This window comes from Heteronotia binoei, chromosome 6, assembly GCF_032191835.1.
Source record: "Heteronotia binoei isolate CCM8104 ecotype False Entrance Well chromosome 6, APGP_CSIRO_Hbin_v1, whole genome shotgun sequence".
Taxonomy (NCBI): domain Eukaryota; kingdom Metazoa; phylum Chordata; class Lepidosauria; order Squamata; family Gekkonidae; genus Heteronotia; species Heteronotia binoei.
Window position 1 is genome coordinate 30,205,551 of NC_083228.1, and position 23,462 is coordinate 30,229,012.

General features: G+C 43.0%; 1 protein-coding gene across 1 annotated transcript; it reads left to right on the forward strand.

Annotated features, from left to right (window-relative positions):
- The first annotated feature begins 813 nt into the window (after window positions 1–813).
- Window positions 814–22,553, forward strand: NODAL (nodal growth differentiation factor). Its single transcript, XM_060240809.1, has 3 exons — window positions 814–1,146; window positions 6,439–7,196; window positions 22,039–22,553. The coding sequence occupies exons 1-3, from the start codon at window positions 981–983 to the stop codon at window positions 22,189–22,191; spliced, it is 1,077 nt and encodes a 358-aa protein (XP_060096792.1). The 5' UTR covers window positions 814–980; the 3' UTR covers window positions 22,192–22,553.
- Window positions 22,554–23,462: the final 909 nt, after the last annotated feature.

Below are 23,462 nucleotides of genomic sequence, written 5' to 3' on the forward strand. Positions count from 1 at the left end.
TTCAATCGTGCTTGTCACAACCTTGTTCCTGGCTCCACCCCCAATGTCTCTGGCTTAACCCCCGAAGTCCCCAGATATTTCTTGAACTGGACTTGGCAACCCTAAATTAAGTGGAGAGTATGCAAGAAGCCAGGAAAAGGAAGACAATAAATTCCGGGGAGGGCCTCCATGTTGGTCTGCTGCAACCAACAGAACCCCAAATCTTGCCTGAGACCCTTCGGGTAGACAGAAGGCGAAAGAGGTTTTGGCGAACTGGAGAACTGTAGAGCGACGTTCGCGGCCCAGCAGGGAGGGGAGCGAGGCTGGCTGCCGGACGCTGCTTCTCCGAGGGCAAGAGGGCTAAGGGTTGCCAAGTCCAATTCAATAAATATCTGGGCACTTTGGGGGTGGAGCCAAGAGCAAGGGTGTGACAAACACAATTCAACTCCGAGGGGAGTTCTGGCTATCACATTTAAAGGGACCATACACCTTTTGAATGCCTTCCCTCCAATGGGAATAACGAAGGATAGGGGCTCAGAATTGTACTCCTTGGTCCAATCTTTTTAAAACCTGGGGAGTCTTTCGAGGAGATACTACGCTGCAATTTTGGTGCATCTACCTCAAAAGACACCTCCCCCAGAGCCCCGCGGATCAATTATCCGTTATCCCCTAAGGAATCGTGGAGTGCCCGGCAGAGATTTCCTTCCGCGCCCCCCCTCCCCTCCCCCGCTCTTTCTGATGACCCTGAAGCGGGGAGAGGGCCTCCAACCCGGGGGATCCCCTGCCCCCACCTGGGGACTGGCAACCCTACAGAGGGCGCAGCGCCTGAAGGCCCGGTGAGGCCCTCCAGGGCCGGAGACTGTGGCGGGGCCACGGAGAGGGCGTCACGCCGCCGGCTGCCTCTTCTGTCTGGCTGGCTTCTGCCCTGAGGCGCGCTGAACTGGGCGTGGAGAAGCAGCCCAGGCGCCAGAAGAGCCGGGGCCTGGGCGGGAAGGGCCACCATGCGCCCGGGCAGCCTCCTGCTCCTCCTCCTGGCAGGGCTGGGGGGGCCAGAAGCGGGCAGGCTCCGGCGCTGCGGCTCGTCTCCCGCCTTGCCAGCCTACATGAGGGCGCTCTACCGGGGCGCCCTTCCCCGCGCGGACGTCGTCCGGAGCCTGCGGCCGCACGGTAAGCCGGCGGGGATTGCGCGCCTTCTTCTTGCGGGGTGGGACGGACCGCGGCAGGGGACGCTCACCTGGCCAGGAGGAGGAGGAGGGCGCTGAGCATCATCCTTTATTGGGGATGCAGGGAGTCGGGGCAGCCATGTCCACGCGTTACAGTGAAGGCAGCCGGTGGACACCTGTCTGGGGACTGCAATTTGATAGAACAAAGTAGGAGTCAAGGGGCACCTTTAAGACCAACAGAGCTTTATCCAGAATGGAAGCTTTCGTGTGCTAGAATAAAATAATAAAACAAAACTCTGAATAAAACTTCGTTGGTCTTAAAGGTGCACTTGACTCCCACTTTGTTGGTCTTCAGACCGACACGGCTGCCCACTTGGATCTAACTGTAATTTTATGTTATATTCAACAGGTTTACTGCTGAACATGAGATTTAAATCCCACATTTATCCAAGCATTGGTTCCTGGTTTTACTTCATAATTTTTTTTTATAGTGAACGGTGTGTTGGATTTTTCTTACTAACAGATGAATGCTCATGTGGGATGTAGTCATGTTCAGTGTGAGATGTACACAGGGGTTCTGCTAGAATGCTGGAGGAAAGCATAAGGAAAGCCAGGTTCAAATCCCCACTCACTGGATGACATTGGGTCTGTCAGTCTTGGAATTACCTACCTCACAGGGATGTTGTGCTGAGTAAAATGGGTAGAATTTGAGCTATACTACCTTGAGTCCCTTGTTATGGGGGTGGGGGGAGAATAACAATGTAATTGATGAATGGGGGGGCTTTACTGGAAGGTTTGAAGGGAACAAAGGATGTGAGCCCTTGGAACATTTTCAAGCAAATGGCTTTCAGATGTGGACAAGTCTCTGACAACCACCTTAATCTGTGTGCAAGCATAAAACTCAGTTAGCCTGGACTTGTTCACTAAACTTCATGAAAAAGCAGCTTAAAGTTTCCCCTGTTCCACTGTGTTGAGTCAGAGTTACAGACCTAGATTATGAAAATGAGATCAGCAAACAGAAACTATTCTCCATTGAATAATATTCACACTTTGCAAGTTCCTGGTAAGTGCATATTGAGGGCAGGAAATGCTGGGAGATGCACAAACCTTGGATGAGGTTTAAATGAGCACTTAGAAATCCAAGGGAAAAGGGAAGGGAGTGTGCCCAGGTGAGGCAGTCATTGTGCTCGTGGGACTCTCCTAATGTGCCCAGTTGAGTTAGGCACTTCTCAAATTAAGAGTAGCTCCCCATGCCCAAAATATCTGCAAGGGATGAGAGGCACCAGCAGAATGAGGTGGGCACTAGTGGCCTGTTAAATCAGAGCAATGCCAAAACAGCAAATGCACTAAAGTGCATTTCTTTCTGTGCCAATCAGATTGGCTTTATTAAACACAGCATCATATGCAGATAATTGCAGCTGTCTGTACAAGGCTAATTAAATCCATGGTTAGCTTGTGCTTATCTTTAATAGGGGAATCATTATGGAACGGTACCAATATCTGCGCCGAGTCAGCTGAAATGAGAATTTGGCATGGCCTTCAAGAGCTTACTCAGGCATGCTGGAGACCTTCCCATGCTTTCAGTCTAACTTTTGCTTGTCTTGTGTTAGAAGAGATAGTGTTGACTCACAAACTTTGCCATCACTGCAGAATAAGCAATGGTCTGTATTCCCCCACCCCCCATTTATGACAATACTGAGGGCTGGAGATAAAACACCTGTTTTGCACTTCTTTTCTTTCTTCTGCATCCTTTTTTTTACATCCCTACAAACCACCCAAACCTGTGCAATCTTGTGCCTTCCTTATACCAGACAAGGGTCCAAAGCACATGTCCATACTGCCTATAAAAGCCAGAGAGAAAGTCACTCAACAGAGGCTAGGTAGTTTGTTGGGAGGTTTTATCTCTTGCTCAACTCAGTATCAGGGACAACTTCTTAAGGTGTTTCATCTTGGTGTAAAGAACTGATCCATACTGAGTGGAATGGAGCTCATACAGGTTAATATTTCCTTGTAATCGTCCTGAATGAAATTGTTATTTGAATGGGCTACCAACAAGAATAAGCCAAACCAGCTGAGCTCCATTTGTCTGTCTTAATGACACCTGAAGAAATCCAGACTGGTTTGGAAGGGGCCCATGGCTTAGCGATAGAGCATCTGCTTGGCACACAGAAGGTCCCAGGTTCAATCCCTGGCAAATCCAGTTATAAGGAGGGTCAGATTCCTGTCTGCTTCCGCCCCTTGACACTCAAACCAAAACCTTTCAATTTTATTTGGTAACTTAGGAAGCCATCTAAGCATGTCTACTCAGAAGTAAACCCCATTTTATTCAGTGGGGTTTGCTCCCAGGAAAACATTCTTAGGATTGCTGCCTTGGGCAAAGATTGTGTGTAGCAAGGTTGGTTTAAAGAATTCAGAAAAAGTAGTGGTGTTTTGCTGGGTTTTTTTACTAACCCAAAGTACCACATAAGTAGAGAATGAGCTTTTGAGTTCCTCTCTCTTATTGTACCTACAATCTCTTCTCTCACTGTAAGATAACTGATAACAGCTTTGCGTGAGTTGCTATCATTTATTGGATTAGCCATCTCTAATAGGATTCCGTTCACTTATTCATTTTCAAATATCAATATACCGTAAATGATGCCAGTATCGTATTTATCATGATGACAACAGCCAAGGGGAGGGAAGAAATGAATACAATGGCAACCTTTTAAATATTGCACAAATGGAAGAGATTCTGAAAATCTGAGGCACTGTGCCTCTTTTGTTTCCCACCCTAGCACAAGCCCCTAGTGCTGGAGTCTTTTATTAAGGCAACAGGCCCAAGAAAGAAACCAAGCAAGAGTCACATTAAGTTCTGTAGCTGTTCACTCAAGGAAAGACCACACAGCCTCTGTTCTCAATTCAGCACTGTGGTGAATACCCAGAAGCACAGGACATTTCCTCGGGAAGGCTTGCAGCTCCACCCCCCCCCCCTGCTGCTGCAACCTCTACACACCATCTACAGCCTATTCAGTCCTGCAGTTTTCCCAACCAGCCAAGAACACTGGTGCAGGTGTTTCCCTCTTCCTCTCGTGGTCTGCCAGAAGCAGCTACAGCCCCAGCCTCAAGAGAAGCAACAAACAGACATGACCCTCCACTGTGCCTTTGGAAAGTCTTTCATGTACTTTCAGGGCCTGGGAGGGGTCCTTACTGCTCACCACATTCTGGCATATTCCTTTCGGTTTCCTTATAGCCCCCGGTGATCCTCACAATGTTGAATTCAGAGATAATTTATCTGCCTGCCAAGATATACAAGTATATGGGAAGCCAAGAAACCTTTTCAAGCCCTTCTTTCCAGACACTCCTAGCTGTCTCAATCCACATTGCTGGCTGAGTGAACCCCACCCTGGGGAACAGGGCTCTGAAAGCATCCATTTGTGCTGTCCCCCACCCAAATACTTACCTTGCTTCCAGCTTTGGAGGCTTTTTGTACTCTTTCATTGACCAAAGCAAGGAGAATGTGGGAACCCTGGCCCAGACATCAGTCCCTATAGAAATACAAATAGATTTACAATCCACATCCTGTAGCTAGCTGTCCTTTCAATTTAAGGTGATTAGATTATCTCGAGGCCACCATTCACAAAGAATGTCAGAGACATGAATAAATCTTCCTCTGTTTAGCCATTATTTAGGATAAAAGCATTATTAATCCCTACCCCTTCCCAATCAATGACACACTCTTTTTAATCCTTTGTAGAGAATCCCCTTCCAAAACTGATTAGAGTATAGCTGGAAGATCAAAGTCTTACTAGCTGGTCCCAGAGAACAAAATGTACAGATCAAATAAGGCTAGTACTTTGGATAGGGTCAGGCCTATGTTGTCATGGATCTCCACAGGAGCAGACAGGAGAACACCTTCCAGTGGAAACAAGAAACAAAACAAGGAGGCAGTTCCAATCCCAGCTTCAGTCCCCAGCATCTCCAGGTAAAAAGGATCTGAAGCAGCAGATGTTGGAGAGGACCTTCGATCACCTAAGAAGGCCACTACTGGTCAGAGTAGACAATATTGAGTATGATGAACTATTGAGCTGACTTGGCAGAAGGCATATTCATTTACTCAGTGGTTGTTCTTTGAAGGGATCTGGTGATTTGAGGATCTGTACAATAGGTAGAGAATAGCAATAGAATAATTAACAGACATTCTCATATTCTGACGTGCTACTGTTTTATTGGTTTCCCTTGCTCATGCTACCTACCCAGATCAAAGGTTTTCTCAATTTGTTAATTTTGCTATTCTGCCATTGGATTTTAACTTTGTACCGCTTTGCATTCTAAACCACTGCCCACCAGCTGTATGTAGCTCTACCCACTGTACCTCATTCCTCGTCTGAAGAAGTGTGCATGCACACATGCTTACATTCTGAATAAAACTTTGTTGGTCTCAAAGGTGCTACTGGACTCCTACTTTGTTCTACTGGTTGTTTCCTGCCTATCATGCCATTGTTAAAAGGCAGAAAATGCCCTACTGGGCGGGGGAGGGGAATGGCAGTCCAACCGAACAGTCTGGGGTTTGTTTTGTTTTTTTATACTATGTCTATTTGTCTCCCAGTTGAAGAAGTTGGTCTTAAAGGTGCTATAGGACTCCAGCTTTGTTCTGTTGCTTCAGACCAACAAGGCTGATCACCTGGATCTCTCTCCTAGTTGGTACTTCCTGGTGGTTCAAGAAGTTTCCCTCACTGGTTCACTCACACATTGAGAGACAGATTTCTGAAATTCTGTATTATCTCCACTCTTATTTGTCTGCTTGCCTGAAAGAGTCGGTGATGTATTCTTTGAACATTACATCTTCTGTAACACCCCAAGATATTATTTGGCAGTCAGGATGTTCATTTGTAAGGCAGACCAAGGCTCCCAGGCCTTAGGCTCACTAGCTTCTCACTTAGCCTCACTAAGCCTCAGACTGTTCCACTTCTGACTAGCCTAACTTCTCCCCAGTGCCTGTTTTCCTTTAAAATTCATTCATGTGAGCCCCCTCCAGGGGTGGAATTCTAGCAAGAGCTCCTTTGCATATTAGGCCACACACCCTGATGTAGCCAATCCTCCCAAGAACTTCCAAGACTCTTTTTTGTAAGCTTTCGGAGGATTGGCTACATCAGAGGTGTGTGGCCTAATATGAAAAGGAGCTCCTGGTAGAATTCCACCCCTGGCCCCCACTGAAGTGGTACAATCTAGGTTTAACTCCTCAGTGAGAACTAGAGAGGAGCCTATAGAAAGCTGTCTTCTCTTGCTGATCTTCTGTGCTTTATTTATATAATAGGTGTCCATAAAGTAGGACAGAAATGGAACATCATTTTCAACCTTCCTGTTGCTCAAGGAGAGGAGCTGCAGTTGGCTGAGTTACGACTCCACGTCTCCAGGCCTGGGAGAAACTTTCCCTCGGCCAGTGATCCAGTCTGGGTAGACTTATTTCATCAGCAGGACACAAGTTGCCAAAATCATCACAACTGCCCACACATTGTCCACTTGGGCTCCTTTATGGTGCCCCCACCATTCCCTTCAAGCTGGATAGTCGTGGAAGTCACACAGCAGCTCTCCAAGTGGTTCACCGATAGCAGCTCAGTGAAGGAATCGTTTCAAAATGATCCAATAAAGTGGAACAACGAACACGGTCTCAGGAGAGTGACCAGCCTCTGTAGGTCTGCTGACAAAAAGGCATTCTTGGTGCTTTTCTCCAGTTTTTCCAAAGGAGGGGGAGAAAGTAGCAGCTCAACCTTGCTCCAAACAGCGACAAGCTCAAAATATTTTATACACAGGACTTCCAAAGACATCATACCCAACTGGGGCACAAAGAGACACAGGCGTCACAAGAAGCTCCTCAACTCATCTTTACCAAGCTCAGAAGAAGCTGAGTATGGAGGCCTGTGCCGCAGAGTCGACTTCCATGTAGATTTTGATCAGATAGGCTGGGGCTCTTGGGTTGTATACCCAAAGCAGTACAATGCCTTTCGCTGTGAGGGGAAATGTCCTGTCCCACTGGATGAGGGATTCCAGCCTACAAACAATGCCTACATACAGGTAAGAATGTCAAAATTAGCCTCTGCCCAGGACTGGATCTACATATTTTTTGAGGAGGAGGGACAAAATAAAAAAATGGCGCCCCCCCTTATGGGCCATTCTATCTTATGTTCCCATAGAATACAATGGATTCCATACCCAATTTGGCGTCCCCCCTCCGTCAACGCCCAGGGCAAGCACCCCCCTCTGCCCCCAGCCTAGATCCAGCCCTGCCTCTGCCAAATATAAAACGAAATGAATTGAACTCTCAGCTGCAACATTGCTGTGGCTGAAAGACAGAAAATACTTTTATACCTGCTATTTTCCCCCAAGGTAAATTGACAGGGCTACCTGCTTCAGCGCTGTATCTGGTTCATGTGCTTCAAATGAGGTCTGTACAACTTGGGACCCAGCAAAGCTAAATTGTTTTAAAACTCCAAAACAAGTGTTACCGACTACTGCAGTCAGCGCAGATAAATATGTACAGGTAAATCAGCATAACCTATGATCTCTTTGTCTTAGTAGCTTCCCATTAAATCTCCAGGGGAAAACGGGTATTTGAAAAGAATATTCAGTCAACCCACCTATAGGAAAACACCACAGTGTTCTGAAACACTCTCCCTCTCTCTCCCCCTCCATGTCTTCATTTTTTCCTTTGTACCAACCATCACCACTTCCTTGCCTTTTCTACTCAGCAGAGATAAAATCACACATTCCATCTTCCTCCTTCCTCAGAAAGTTAAGGCTGACGTGATAGAGGCCTCTGTTAGTAGATGCAGCTCTTATCCATCTGGTACTTGAGGGCAAATGTTCAACTTCTGTACATGAGCACTAAACACAGGTGATGTTTTTTTTTAAGCATCTTTGGTACCAGGAACTACTACAAACCCCCTAACAAAGATTCTCAGTATGGTCCCACACCATCCAGACCCAGCCCAAACACCTGATGAAAATAAATCACATGAGGGACTTCCGGTGTAATGGCGTGGTGTCGCTAAGCATTTTCCCGAGCTCCGGGAGAAGCTTGGATTTGCTGGGCATTTGGGGGGGCTTTCGGCCTGAAAGTACCCCCTAAAGAAGCGTCGGAAGACGCGTCGCAGTTTGGGGCGCTACTTGGAGACTGGATGGGTAGCGGAGGCTCCCTATTCAGATCCAATGAGCCCCTGAAGCCGATGCCCAGCAACACTCTGGTGCTTAACCGGGCCACCGGACAAGGGAGCAGACGGAGATAACATGCATATCCATCGCACGTAACAACAAGAAGAAACATAACTGTACCTTCCAAGAGGATTCATCGAAGTTTGAAACTTGTGCATGTGGGTCGCGGAGGGAGCGCTCTGTCGGAGAGACGCAGAACGGAGGAAAAGAAGGTGAAGAACATGGAGGGAAGGAGAAGCGGAGAGAAGTGGAGAGAAGCGGGATGGAAAGGCAACTGAGACTGATTGATGGCGAGAACTATAGTACAAGGATAGGAGAAGAAGACTGAAAACTAAAGCCAAGACTAAGGTGGGAGAATTGAGACCGAGCCGGCCGGGCAGAGAAACGGACGACAGACGGCGGACAGCAGCGGTGGCGGCGGCGGAGGTCGTATTCGGGAAAGAAGAGATGGATTTGATGGACTGAGTAAGTAGATTGATGGACTGAGCAAGTAGACTGATGGACGGAGTAAGTAGTTGAGTCGAGAAGGTGGTTTGAAGTGTTTAAGGGAAAGATACTGAAGGTGGAAGGAGGGAGAAACAGGAAAAGATAGAAGCGAAAGAGGGGAGCTATGAAAGACGCGGTGTGGATTACAGTGTGATGGCGGCTCTGCTGTAGTCGAAAGTGAAACCACGAGGCGGGGAGAGAATGGCGTCCTCTACTAAAAATAATAATATACAAGGCTGGTGAGCTTTTTTACTGGATAGAGGATAAACTGAGGCCAAGAAATAGAAATTGAAAAATCACATATCGGATAAAGAGTGGAGAGACGGTTTTTAGCAACGCTTTGTTGCGGCTGTCTCCCCACTGAAGATGGGCTTTTAGGCGCTTCTGGAGCTGATTGGGATACTGCAAGAAACGGCGCGGACATAGACAGTGAACACATAGAGTAATATAGACAGTATTATAGACAAGAAGAAGAACAGAAGAACAGAAGAATAGAAGAAAAATAAAGGGACTATACGGAACAAATAGAAATAATTGGAAAAGGGGAACAGAATAGGAGATAAATTACAGAAGAGACAATTATTTAGACTGTAGAGAACTGGACTGCAGAGAGCTGGAAGACAGAAAACTGAATTGAATTCTACTAGAGGGTAAAGAATTGAACTGAACACTTTTGTTAATAGTATAGTGACTAACTGGTAAGGAAACTATTTTGCAGTAGTTGGAATAGAAATAGAAATTAACTGTTTAAAGGTGAATTTGCTATTAGGATTCAAGGTAATTATATATTAGAAAGAAATAGAATTTAAATTAAGGTATTGAATGAGTAGTAATGAAAATAATTTGATTTAATAATTAGCAATGAAGGTTATTTGATTTCTGTATGGAATGAATTGAATTGATTTTAAGTATTGGATGAACTGAAGTGAACTATATCTGATTGCTGAAGGAATTGAATTGTTGCTGATTATAGAGGGCTAAAAATAAGTAATTATACTAAATTATTTAATAGAAGGAACCTCCTGGATAAGGGGATTGAGAATCGTAAACGGAAGAAGCTTCTAAAAATAACACTAACTATTTAATTTAGAATCAAACAAAGATCTTAGGGGGCAGATATGGGCCCAAAAAAACTTGGACAAGCGACCCCCCCACCCACGCCTGGGGGAGGGGGGAAATCAGGGGCAGAGGGAACAAATCAAGATGCCATTGAAAAGTTACAACATATGGTGATGGAGGGCTTCAAACAAAATCAAGAAGCGCTAGAGACGATGAAAGCTGATCTATTGGGGCAGATAATAAAAACTAACAAACAGGTTGAAGAATTTCAGAAACAATTATTGGGGAACACTCAACAGATCCATAGATTGACCGCCAAAGTGGACAGGATAGAGGAAAAAGAAAAAGAGATGTCCAACAGAACTCGGGACAATGCAGCAAGCTTGGCCCAATTAGAAGAAAGAGTAATAAGGCTAGAAATGGAGAAAGCAGCTTATATATTACGCTTTCAAAATATACCAGAAGAAAAGAATGAAAACATAATGGAGAAAGTAATAGAAATGCTGTCTTCTGAGGATGTAGAATGTTTGGAGGAAGGAAGTAGAGAAATTGAATGGGTTAAGAGGGTCTCATCAAATTACACACGACAGCATAATTTGGCAAGAGAAGTTCAAGTCAAATTTGTTCATCTCACAACATGCGAGAAAATTCAAAGGAAAGCTAAAGAACGAGAATTGAAATGGAAAGATGCTAAAATTAAGGTTTTGAGAGAAGTGCCCTGGGAAGTTCGACAACGAAGAGTGAAATATCGGAAATTGTCATCATGGTTGATTAGTCACTCGATACAATTCAGATGGTTGGTTCCAGAAGGATTACTTTTTACGTATCAATCTAGAAGACATAATATAAACTCGATTGAGAAAGCAGAAGAATTCTGGGAACAACATATTGAGAAAAGCAGTCGAGAGTCGGAAACGGAGGATGAACAAGAAGAAGAAGACGGTCAAAGTAATTCAGAAGAAAGAGCTCCGCAGAGGTCGCAAAGAGAAAGAATCAAGACGAAGACTAAAACTAAAAAACCCCAGAAATTAATACCGGATAGTATAGATCAGACAAAATGAGTGTTAAGCCTGGGCTGCAAATAATATCGGTTAACGTTAATGGTTTAAATGACCCAGGAAAAAGGAGAAGAACTTTTCAGCAGCTGAGAAAGTCTTCCTCATCAATAATTTGTTTACAGGAGACACATATTCAAGAAAAAGACATAAAATATCTGAAAAATGAAAAACTAGGGGTTCTTTACCATTCATCTGATCCAAAGAAGAAAAAGAGAGGGGTAGCCATTTATGTATCCAAATCCATTTACTCAAATTGCCTTTATACGGATAAAAAAGGAAGAGTGGTGATAATAGAGATAGAACTTAATGGCAACAAAGTGACATTAGCCAATATCTATGCCCCTAATGAGAATTTGGAAAAATTCTACCAGGCTTTACACAGAAAACTGACAGAACTTAACCCAAAGAATTGCTGCATTATAGGCGATTATAATGCGGTTTTTGATACAGAAAAGGATAAAAAATTTGAGGAACAGAAGAAAAGAAAGCTGCGAAATACCTTGCCTAGAGCTTTTTTAAAATTAGCGGATGAATTAAACCTAATAGACGCGTGGAGAACTAAGAATCCAACAACCAATGATTATACGTTTTACTCATCCGTGCATAAGTCCTGGTCGAGGATAGATATGTGTTGGTTGTCGGCGGATTTAGTGTTACGTCTTCATCAGGCAGAAATTTTACCCAGAACCTATGCTGATCACAACCCGATACAGGTCAAACTATTAGAAACAGCAAAAAGCTTTCGTTGGACCCTCAATTTACAGATTTTGAAAGAGAACAAATTTTTGGAAATAGCCAAGAAAGAAACTAAAGAATTTTTTCAAAATAATGTAATCAAAGACACTAGCATGGACATTATTTGGGACGCTTTCAAAGCCTTTTTTCGGGGTATCGCAATAAGATATACTGCGGAAAGAAAAAAGGAGCGACTGAAATCGTATAAAGAACTGACCCTCAAATTAGGAAATCAAGAAAAACAGCAAAAGGAAAGAAACACAGAAGAGATAAGATTAAAGATTGCCGCTATTCAACATCAGATTAATTTACTATTAATGGAAGAAGTGGAAAAACAGTTGAAATGGATGAAACAAACCCATTTTGAAAATGCAAATAAAACTAGTAGATGGCTGGCATATAAATTAAAGAAGGAAAGAAATAAGAGAATCATAAAGCTACTTAGAGATGAAGAAGGAAAGGAGATAACGCAAATCGACGAGATGAAAACAATAATTCAAAATTTTTATCAAAAATTATATAAAGGTCAAAATATAGATAAACAGTGGCAAGATGATTATTTAATCAAGACTAAGATGAGAAAGCTATCCAAAGAACAAAAAGAAAAATTAGAAAAACCAATTACTATGCATGAGATAGTGGAGGCGATAAACCAGCAGAAACCAAATAAAGCACCAGGCCCAGATGGACTACCAAGTGAATTTTACAAAACCTGTGGAGAAGAGCTCCTCACTCCGTACAAAAATGTAATTGAGGATATTCAAAAAAATCACAGAATACCAGCATCCTGGAAGGAGGCGTTGATCTCATTGATACACAAAGAAGACACAGATCCAGCAGAAGTGAGAAATTACAGACCTATCTCCTTATTGAATGTCGATTACAAGATTTTTGCCAGTGTCCTGGCTAATAGACTTAAGAAGGTTATAGGAACTATTGTCCATGAAGACCAAACAGGTTTTATACCAGGTAGACAAATGAGGCAAAACTTAAGATTTTTACTAAACGCTATCGAATTCTACAAAGAACATCCAGAGAAACAGGTAGCGTTTATCTTTGTCGATGCAGAGAAAGCCTTCGATAATGTGAACTGGGAATTTATTATAAAATCATTAAAGGCAGTGGGCTGCGGAGGAAACTTTTGTGATTTAGTGGAAACCATCTATACTAAACAAAAGGCAAGAATCAATTTTAACAACATTAAGTCGGACATGATTGAAATGGCACAAGGAACAAGACAAGGATGCCCGTTGTCACCTCTTTTGTTTGCCTTAACTTTAGAGCCATTATTGCAAAGAATAAGAGACGAAAACAGAATAAGAGGAATAAAAATTAAGGGAGAGGAGTTGAAGATTCAAGCATTCGCAGATGATATGTTATGTGTGCTGGAAGATCCCAATATATCTATTGCTTATTTGAAAGAAACGTTTAAACAATATGGGCAAGTAGCGGGACTTAAGATTAATGCTCAGAAGACAAAATTTCTTACTAAAAATATGAATAATGAGCAAATTAGCCAATTTGAAATAAAGTCGGAATTTCTACAGGGGAAAAAAGTAAGATATTTAGGAATTCAAATGACCAAAGACTTAAAAGATTTATACAGAAACAATTATGAGAAATTAGTGAAAGAGATACAACAAGATTTATCCAGATGGAAAGACTTACAAATCTCACTCTTGGGCAGGATAGCCACTATCAAAATGAATGTGCTGCCAAGAATATTATTCCTCTTTCAAATGATTCCTATTTCGCTCCCAAAGTCATTTTTTCAACGGGTCAACAAAATAATCTTACAGTTTATCTGGCAGAATAAAAAACCTAGAATTAGACTTAAGGTACTTCAGGACAGCAAACTTAGAGGTGGATTTACTTTGCCAGAATGGAACCTCTATCATATGGCTAGTCGAATAGTCTGGTTAGTGGATTGGATCACTTTGAAAAATAAAAGAATACTAGTATTAGAAGGGGCAGGCCTGGAGAAAGGATGGCACGGATACCTTTGGTACCATAGTCCCCCGCAAAACAGTTCCTTCTGGAGACATGAGATCAGAAGATCCCTTTATAGAGCCTGGTTAGAAATTAGAAAGTTTTATTCTTATACCCCATCATGGTTATCACCGGTAGAGGCATCTACCCACCCGAATCTCTACACTTGGAACAATATATGCTACCAAAATCTATTAGATGGACAAAACAACCTCCGAGCAGAAGAAATGGACCATCTGGATTGGTGGTTGAAGTGCCAAATAAAATCAAGATATCAGAAAGATAAAGAAATAGGCTTTTCCAGAAAATTAAATGACCTTGACCAAATTATTCAAATGGATCAGAAGTTAATCTCTAAAACTTATGAGTGGCTACTCAGGGAAAAAATGCAGGGAGAGGTGGTGAAAGAATCTTGGGTTAAATGGTTGAGAGATTTCGGTTACAGCATACCAATAGATGACTGGGAAAAAATATGGAGACGGAATATAAAATTGATCAAACCAGCTTTGTATAAAGAGAATCTGTATAAAATGATTTATCGCTGGTATTTGACGCCGGAACGATTAGCTAAAGCCTACCCCAGTTACTCAGACAAGTGTTGGAAATGCAGAAAGGTTAAGGGGTCAATTTTCCACATATGGTGGAAATGTGAACATGCCAAAAAGTATTGGTCCTTAATTAGTATTTGGACCCAGAAGATTTTGAAAATTAAACTTAGACACTCACCGGAGCTCTATCTTTTAAATGTTTGCAGGGAAAATCTTCCACCTGAAACAACTAAGGTGCTAATGTATATTGTAACTATTGCAAGAATATTATATGCAAAATACTGGAAGCTACCAAAAATACCTTCCAGGGAAGAGTTTATTGTTCAGCTTACAGAAGCTGCGGAACTTGATTTAATGACCACAAGGTTATGTGATGGAAACACGCAAAAATGTAAAGAGAGTTGGGAACCGATATATAGTTGGGTAAAAAGTAAAGGTATGTTGTTGGAATAAGAGGAAAGTAAAACATTATTCTCTGGTCACTCCCGGTGTGTTTGGGAGGATGTCTGGGAGGTGGAGGGGGATTGAAAGCGTTGAGATGATTGTGAGTTATATGTATCTGTACAGAAATATGTTTTGTATGTTTTGTATGTTTATATGTTTTTGTCCTTATAAGGTGGAATAATTCAATAAAAAACTGTTTAAAAAAAAAAAAAAAAAAGAAAATAAATCACATGACTGGCTCAGTTCTGTGAGGTCTCCAGTGGGTCCAGGAGCCCATGAGAGGGATTTTGTCCTTCTCCCCCTCCTTAAAAGAGCTCTGTGGTGCAGAGTGTTAAAGCTGCAGTACTGCAGTCCTAAACTCTGCTCACGATCTGAGTTCGATCCCCAGTGGAAGCTGGGTTTTCAGGTAGCTGGCTCGAGGTTGGCTCAGCCTTCCATCCTTCCGAGGTCAGTAAAATGAGTACCTAGCTTGCTGGGAGGGAAGTGTAGACGACTGGGGAAGGCAATGCAAACCACCCTGTAGAAAGTCTGCCATGAAAATGTGAAAGCAACGTCACCCCAGAGTCAGAAACGACTGGTGCTTGCACAGGGAACCTTTCCTTTCCTTTCCTCTCCCCCTCCTCACTCCACCTCAGCAGCCCCAGCTAGAGCAAAATAAGAGCTTATAAATGTCCCAACCAATGGACTCCAAAGTGTGGGCTGGATCCTATTATTGTTTAACAGAAGTTGTTAGTAGCACTGAGTCTTTTTTACTTTTTCTCAATGGCTGCCTGTGAGTGCTGAAAAAGCAATCCCTTTGGGGAACCCGTTGAGCAAAAAGCCATGCAGCACAGGCCATTGAAATGAGGAGGAAGAAATGGATGAAATCCCTCTTCCATCCTCTTATGTTAGTAGAGCTGGGCATCACGAGAGACACAGAATCCACTCCCACTGTAAATATTGGCAGCCCAGTGAATGGCCAGAAAACACTCAGTGCTGCAGAATCACTAAAAGCAACCAGATAAAGATCTGATCAGCAATCTGGAAGACCATTGAGAGCCCCATGTAAAAAGAATCAAATATTAAAATATGTGTATAGTGGCACGTATTCAGCTATTCAGTTCCTCCAACAGAACGGCAGTTCCGTTTACAGAAGAGGGGTGGGCGATTCCTGCCTCACACTGCAGACTCTTACCATGCACAGTATGCTGTTCATGTGGGTCTGTTGACTCCTCCCAACAAAATTTCAGGGGACCTGGTGGGCAGCAGCAAGAGGGGGGATTGGGGAAAATTGCAGTGTTAAGTCTGTGGATGGTTGGATGCATGCCGTTACTAATGGTAACAATATTGAGGGAAGCGGAAAAGACAACTCTTCAGATAAGGTAATGAATGCATCTTTGTTTGGGTGAAGTCTTGCCTTGTATATGAATTAACTTCTTCTTCAAAACAAGATGCCACTTGGGTTTGCAGGAAAATGCAGAAGAAAATGTGTGCCATGGATTATTGGTATTGTTTCCCCAGCTGGTGGGAAAACAGTCCCTCAATAGACTAAAGAATGGCCTCTTACATTAGTCAGCATGAACAGTTCTTACACAAAAGTGGAAGCCAGTATCAGCCTGTCCAACAAGCACTTTAAACAGATTAACAAAATGGCAAGTGTTAGAAGGTCTCTGCGGGTCTGAAATGTTACACAAGTCTATACAAATTCATGGAGCATCTCTTCTGCATTTCAAATACATAACCTCATCCCCCCGCCCTCCACATTCCTACTGACAGTTCTCATTGCTGCAAAGAGAAATGTGATGCACAGCCTTGTTTATTTAAGACAGGGCCTATTTATCCACCTGCACACATCTGGGGAACTGGGCTGTTGCCTACATAAACGTGCCGAACAAACCAGGGCATCTCCAAAGAAGCCGTGCTACAGCCGCTTTGTCACTCACGGTTGTTGTTATTCTCATAAGCAAATAATGCTGGAAATAATTAAACAAAAAAACCCTTGGAAGGGCCTGCAGGTCAAGCAGCTGAGCTGTGCCTTTGAAAAGAAAGGATTCGTGTCGAACCTTGGCAGCAGTTGAAAAAGATGCTGCAGCATGACCTTGGCGCTCGAGCAGGTGAGAATGTTTGGCAAAGAATGTATCTGACAAATGATAATTTCACGCCAGAAGAATCTGGACAACGCGGGAGGTGAGGCAAGCACAATGAGTTGCTGTTTTGAGACGCATTTAGAACTCTAGGGGAAAAGGTGATTTGCTACAAATGTCAGAGATTATGCCGTGTTTGTTACCCCAGGAGGCTCTCTTCTAAAAAGAGACAGAAGACTGTGCAAAGTAAGATCTTCCTGTGGATGCCACTTGCATGCAGACAGCTTGCTGGGGATGTTATTGCTTAGGATCAAACAAACAAAAGCTTCTCTTTTAGGAAGAATCCCCATTACCTTTCTTTCAGTAGCACAGCTAGACTATTACTTAGCAAACAATCATTGGCCATTTTTTGTTACTGTGGGTGTTGTACCATTCTCTTACGCATGCTGGGACAAGGTGCTGAAAATGTGTGGTTAGCATAGCTCTACCTGTCTGTTTCCCACAACTTCCTCTCCTCTTTTCTGGTCTGCTGCTATAACAGGAAGGCTCAGCTGGGACTCATCTGCAGGGCTAAATAGGCCAGCATACACATTGCAGTGAACACGTGTACCATGGATGCATGATTTTTCTTTGTATTCACGTTAATTCTTCAGTTCATGTCTTGCTAGACACACAATTTAAATCATACATTTACCCGGGTACTGATCAGTGTACCCTCTGAGTTAGCGTGAGCTAGCTCACAGATTTTTAGCTTCCAGCTCACACATTTTTGTCTTAGCTGAGGAAAAATGGCCCCAGAACACACTGGTGTATGCAGTAGCTCACAATTTTAATGCCAGTAGCTTGCAAAGTAGAATTTTTGCTCACAAGACTCTGCAGCTTAGAGGGAACATTGGTACTTTATTTTATTTTTAAAATGAATGAACATTGGCTCTTTTTTGCTAAGACTTATGTGTAAGATGTACATTTATATACTTAATTTATATCCCAACTTTTTCCCTTGATGAGGACCCACAGCAGCGTATATGGTTCTCTTGTCTTCCATTTTATTGTCACTGCAACCCAGTGAGGTAGACTGGGCTGAGAGCATGTGACTGGACCAAGGTCACCCAGCGAGCTTTCATGGCAGAGGGAATTCGAACCCGGGTCTTCCAGATCCTAGTCCAACACTCTAACCACTACAACCACATTGGCTCTCATGTATCTACTATATCCAGAGAAATAGTCCTACAGCCTGGAAACAGTAATTGGACATTTAAACATCTCCAGATAGCCACAGCATGATCCAATGGCAATAGGACTGCCAACTCCAGTTTGGAAGATTTCTGGAAATTTGGGGGCAGTGCCTGGGGAGAGTGGAGTTTAGCAGGGAGTTCAGTAGGGATGTGACACCATAGATCTGCCCTCAAAGCTGCCATTTCCTCCAGGGAAACCTATCCCTATTGTCTGGAGATCTGTTGTAATTCCAGGAGAATTTCAGGCTTCAACTGGATGTTTATAAAAAATCTACTGTACATATAACTTTAAGTGTCTCTCCAAGGTCTTGCAGGGGAGATATCTCCAAATTCCTTTTCATGAAAGACACTGTTCTTGCGGTGCAAACTCCTCTGATACAGTTTTTCACTTATTGAATAATTGTCATCTATATGAAAACCCCCGTCAGGAATTGTTTCACAGATTCTCCCCTCCTACTGTCAATCAGAACGATTTGTCTTTCTGTTGATTTTTCCTGAACGACTCTAATTCAGAAATTACCTGTGCTGTTGCAAAATTTTTGGCCACCATTCTCCAACACAACTCTGGCTATGCTTGATTTCATGTCTAACCTAAGTTCAATTCTGACTTGTCTATCCAAATCTTTTCTCTGTATTTTATGCTGTGCTATTAAAGGTTTGAAATTATAATTTTATCTGCCATGGACACTTTTCTTAATTTTAAATAAACTCAGCAAACTTATCTAAGAAAATCCATATGTTATTTATTACTTTCTACATCCTCCCACTAGTATCACCACTACTTTATATTTGATGTACATTCACACATGCCCATTGATATGCAAAAAAGGTCACCACTTAGCAAAAACAGGCTGTATCGCAGAAAGTTGTTCTTTATGGTGAAATCTTCTGATGAGAAAGCAAGGTAATTCTTAGTTTTGATTCTTCACCAGAGAAAATTTTATGCAAGTATCTTAGTTATGGAACCTACAACCACATCTTTCAGTTTCATAATCTCATGGGTGAGAAAGACACAACAACTTTCTAATTCTCGTGGGGAAACAAATTGTAGACTGCAAGTTTAAGAATTATTATTTCATTTGACTGTGCAATTATGAATATGGATTACTAATTAATATTACTCCTCTGGTGGCTGTGAGTCCTTATCCATTTAGGAAAAGGACTATTTTGCCCACAGTGGACTAGAGTTTTAAAACTTTCTGTGATACAACCAGTTTTTGCTAATTGTTGACCCTTTTGTATATCAATGGTCATGTACATCAAATATAAAATGGCGGTGATAAGACTGGGAGGATGTAGAAAGTAATGTAACATATGGATTTTCTTAGATAATTTTGTTGAGTTTATTTAAAATTCAGAAGGGTGTACATGGTATATAAAATGATACACACAGTAGATATTTTGATAGCCGTTCTAATGCTGTGTTCCATGTTGTATAGTTCAGCTGGATGTTGGCATGAAGATGAGAAGGCACAGCACTGAGACCTTAGCTCTCCCATAGCTCTTACAGACACTCAGGGCTTTTTTTGTAGCAGGAACTCTTTTGCATATTAGGCCACACGCCCCTGATATAGCCAATCCTCCTGGAGTTTACAGCTGGCCCTATACGCTCTTGGAGGATTGGCTACATCAGGGGTGTGTGGCCTAATATGCAAAGGAGTTCCTGCTACAAAAAAAAAGCCCTGCATAAACTCCAGTTCAAGGCTCTTGGAGACAGAAGAGAACCATCCCTTTTCTCTCTCCCAGTCTTGCGAATTCGTTAAATAGAAAATATAAATGATTATGCATGAAAGTAATTTCTAAATTGTTGTTTTGTATTCCCTGCTGGTGTCCCTGGATGGGTTATTAATTCTGTTTACAGGAAATTTTGCCTTCCGCTAACAGATGCTGTAATTGTGTCAGTGACTTAATTTACTTATGTTACCACTAACTGAGCTGACCAATGCCATCAGGTGTTCTCCATGGCAGTACAAATACAAGCAGCATTCCTTCCTTTTAAAGACTCTTTGTCAAATGTTTACCTTGGCATAGCCTGGCACATTCTTGACTAACTCCAAAAGTTTTCCAGTGGTGTTCAAACAGGGATGCCAGTCTCCTGGTGGGACCTGTGGATCCCCCGGAATAACAGCTTATCTCCAGACTACAGAGATCAGTTCCCCTGGAGAAAAAATGGATATTTCAGAGGGTGAACACTGTGGCAGTGTATTCCCACTAAGGCCCCTGTCCTCCCCAGGCTCCATCCCCAAATCTCCAGGAGTTTCCGAACTTGGATCTGGCAACCCTCCCATTCCCCACTGGTGTCCAGGGGAAACCTGGCAACCATAATTCAAAAGTGAGAGTGCTGATATGGAGCATATCAAGCCTGGTGGCACATAAGGTTCTGAGAATGTGCAGTTCTTAGGCACAATGTTGCCTGGCATCCAGGGCTCTTTTTTTTTGTAGCAGGAACTCCTTTGCATATTAGGCCACACACCCCTGATGTAGCCAATCCTCCAAGAGCTTTCAGGGCTCTTAATACAGGGCCTACTGTAAGCTTTAAGAGGATTGGCTACATCAGGTGGGTGTGGCCTAATATGCAAAGGAGTTCCTGCTACAAAAAAGCCCTGCTGGCATTAGGGTTGCCAAGTCCAATTCAAGAAATATCTGGGGACTTTGGGGGTGGAGTCAGGAGATATTAGGGGTGGAGCCAAGATCAAGGCTGTGACAAGCATAATTGAACTCCAAAGGGAGTTCTGGCCATCACATTTAAAGGGACGGCACACCTTTTCAATTCCTTCCTTCCATAGGAAATAATGGAAGGATAGGGGCACCTTCTTTTGAGGCTCATAGAATTGGACCCCCTGGTCCAATCTTTTTGAAACTTGGGGGTTATTTTGGGGAGAGGCACTAGATGCTATACTGAAAATTTGGTGCCTCTACCCCAAAAAACAGCCCCCCCCAGAGCCCCAGATACCCGCGGATCAATTCTCCATGATTTTCTATGGGAATAAATCTCCATAGGGAATAACAGAGTCCCCAGCAGACATTTCCCTCCCCTCCCACCGCTTTCTGATGACCCTGAAGCGGGGGGAGGGCTTCCAAACTGGGGGATCCCCTGCCTGCACCTGGGGATTGGCAACCCTAGCTGGCATCCACAGGGATTCCTTGAGTTCTGACTACTGATGGATGCAAGACCTTTACATCAAATCTTCAGATGCTCAGTTTGTGAAAGTGGGAGGGGGAGTGGAATTTCACTTGCTGACCCTTATCTCTGCCTTCCTTTGTTCATCAGTTCTGTAGCGCAGTGTGTAGATCCCACAACACATAGGCTTTCTATACAGAGGAACAGCCCAACCTTTTTAGGGTTCTCAACCACACAAAGAGGACTTGCGTTCACACACGTTGACCTCCTAAGTTCATACAGGCTATCAGTTCATGCAGGGCAGGCTCAGGACAGTTTTGTAATAAAACAGGGTGGAAGTTAACCTTGGGTCTTCATTGCTTTTCTTCTTAATTTATGACAACATCACAAATAGGTAATTCATGACTTAACATCACAAACATGAAACAGCAATAAATTAGATGTGTTACACAGGACTTTTTGTAGCAGGAACTCCTTTGCATATTAGGCCACACCCCTCCTTTGCATATTAGGCCACACCCCTCTTATGTAGCCAATCCTCCAGGAGCTTACAGGGCCTACTGTAAGCTCCAGGAGGACTGGCTACATCAGGGGTGAGTGCCTTATATGCAAAGGGGTTCTTGCTACAAAAAAAGCCCTGGTCACATTATATAATCTAAGGTAGACCAGTCCAGGGTGGGTCATGACTGCTCCCTCCTTACTTGAGCTGGCCTGCTGCTACTCTTACACATGTATTCAGTCAACTTCATCCAGTCGCCATTTGGAAACATGACATGATTTCCATTGCTTTGGCTTAATACATCTGAAGCCTGCAAATGTAACTTGTATACACAGCTGCTGAAAGAGGTTGTTCTGCTGCTCCTATCAAAGCATTATTTTCCCTTGAACTGGGTCTTTCATTAAGTAGTACTTAATGAAACCCTGAAGGCAGAGAAACCCTATGACTATTTTTACATTTCTCTTCCAGAGTTTGCTGAAATATTTTCACCCCAAACGAGTCCCGGCCTCTTGTTGTGTACCCGTGAGATTGCGACCGCTAAGCCTGCTCTACTACGAAGAAGGAAAGCTAAGTCTCAGCCACCATGAAGATATGATTGTAGAAGAATGTGGCTGCCACTGAGGAAGGTGCAGAGGTTAGCAAAGCCTTCTTTTCTGTTCCACAAAGCAAGATCAGCTTCTGCGGAGAAGACACGTCATTTGACAAGACAGCTCTTGAGCTTTTGATCTGTAACAAGCTGTTGTTAAAGCAACATGATGAATCTAACATGGAAAACAGCCAGCTCTTGCAAGCAAAGTGTTTTGTCTATAACCGCAATCAATCCTTTTGACTGAAGGCAACAATGAGAATCTGATATAGCCAGATTCCAAGGCTGGCTTCCTAAAGAGCACTGCAACTGATACACAGAGAGCTAGAATTTTTGTATCTGAAGATAACCTTCTCCCCAACCCAACATTCCTATAGTAAAGTGGTTTCTGAATGCACACCCTTCTTGATCACATCTGTCATGTTCCGAACATACTGTTAAGAACCAATTAGACTCATTTCTTGGGGGCTAACATGGGCTACAAGCTCCTTGATCTTGGATACATAGAAATACTGATGTTATGCAAGCGTGCTTTAGTGGTTAAGAGCAGCAGGCTCTAATCTGGAGAACAGGGTTTGATTCCCCACTCTTCTGTATGAAGCCGGCTGGGTGACCTTGGGCCAGTCACAGTTCTCTCTGTCAGAACTCCCTCAGCCCCACCTACCACACAAGAGGCCTGTTGTGGAGAGAGGAAGGGAAGGCCATTGTAAGCTGCTTTGAGAAACCTTAAGGTAGAGAAAAGTAGGGTATAAAAACCTACTTTTCTTCGTCTTCTTTTACTTCAGTGTCTCAAACTGAACAAGAACTGACTGGCTCTGAAGGCAAGGCATCTCACACATTTACACTGCATTGAAGGAGGATTTGACTGATGCAGGCAAAAAACCCCCAGATAATCCAAAATTAACTGATGCAGGCAAAAAAACCCCCAGATAATCCAAAAGTAGAATTTGTTTCTAATTCCACAGTGACTTCAAAGAAAAGAAAGGGAAGCTCTTCCACAAATGATTGCTTCCCAGAGGGCCCTGCCTGTTGTTTGCTAAGAAAGTAGCTATGATTTGTTTACTTTGATTTGAGTAAATAATGCTCCAGAACCATTTGTCACGATGTATCATCTAACTGACATGCAGATAATAAAGCTTCCGGTACCTTAACTGCAGCTTGAGATTCAAAGAACAGCAAACATCTTTCCCTTCCACAAACAGAAGGAAAGTCCAAGTTTAAACACTGGATTTCTGAAGAAAGGACTAAGAAAATGCTGTTCTTAGTGATTAAAATCCATTTAGAAAGACCAGGGATGGTGGTTGAC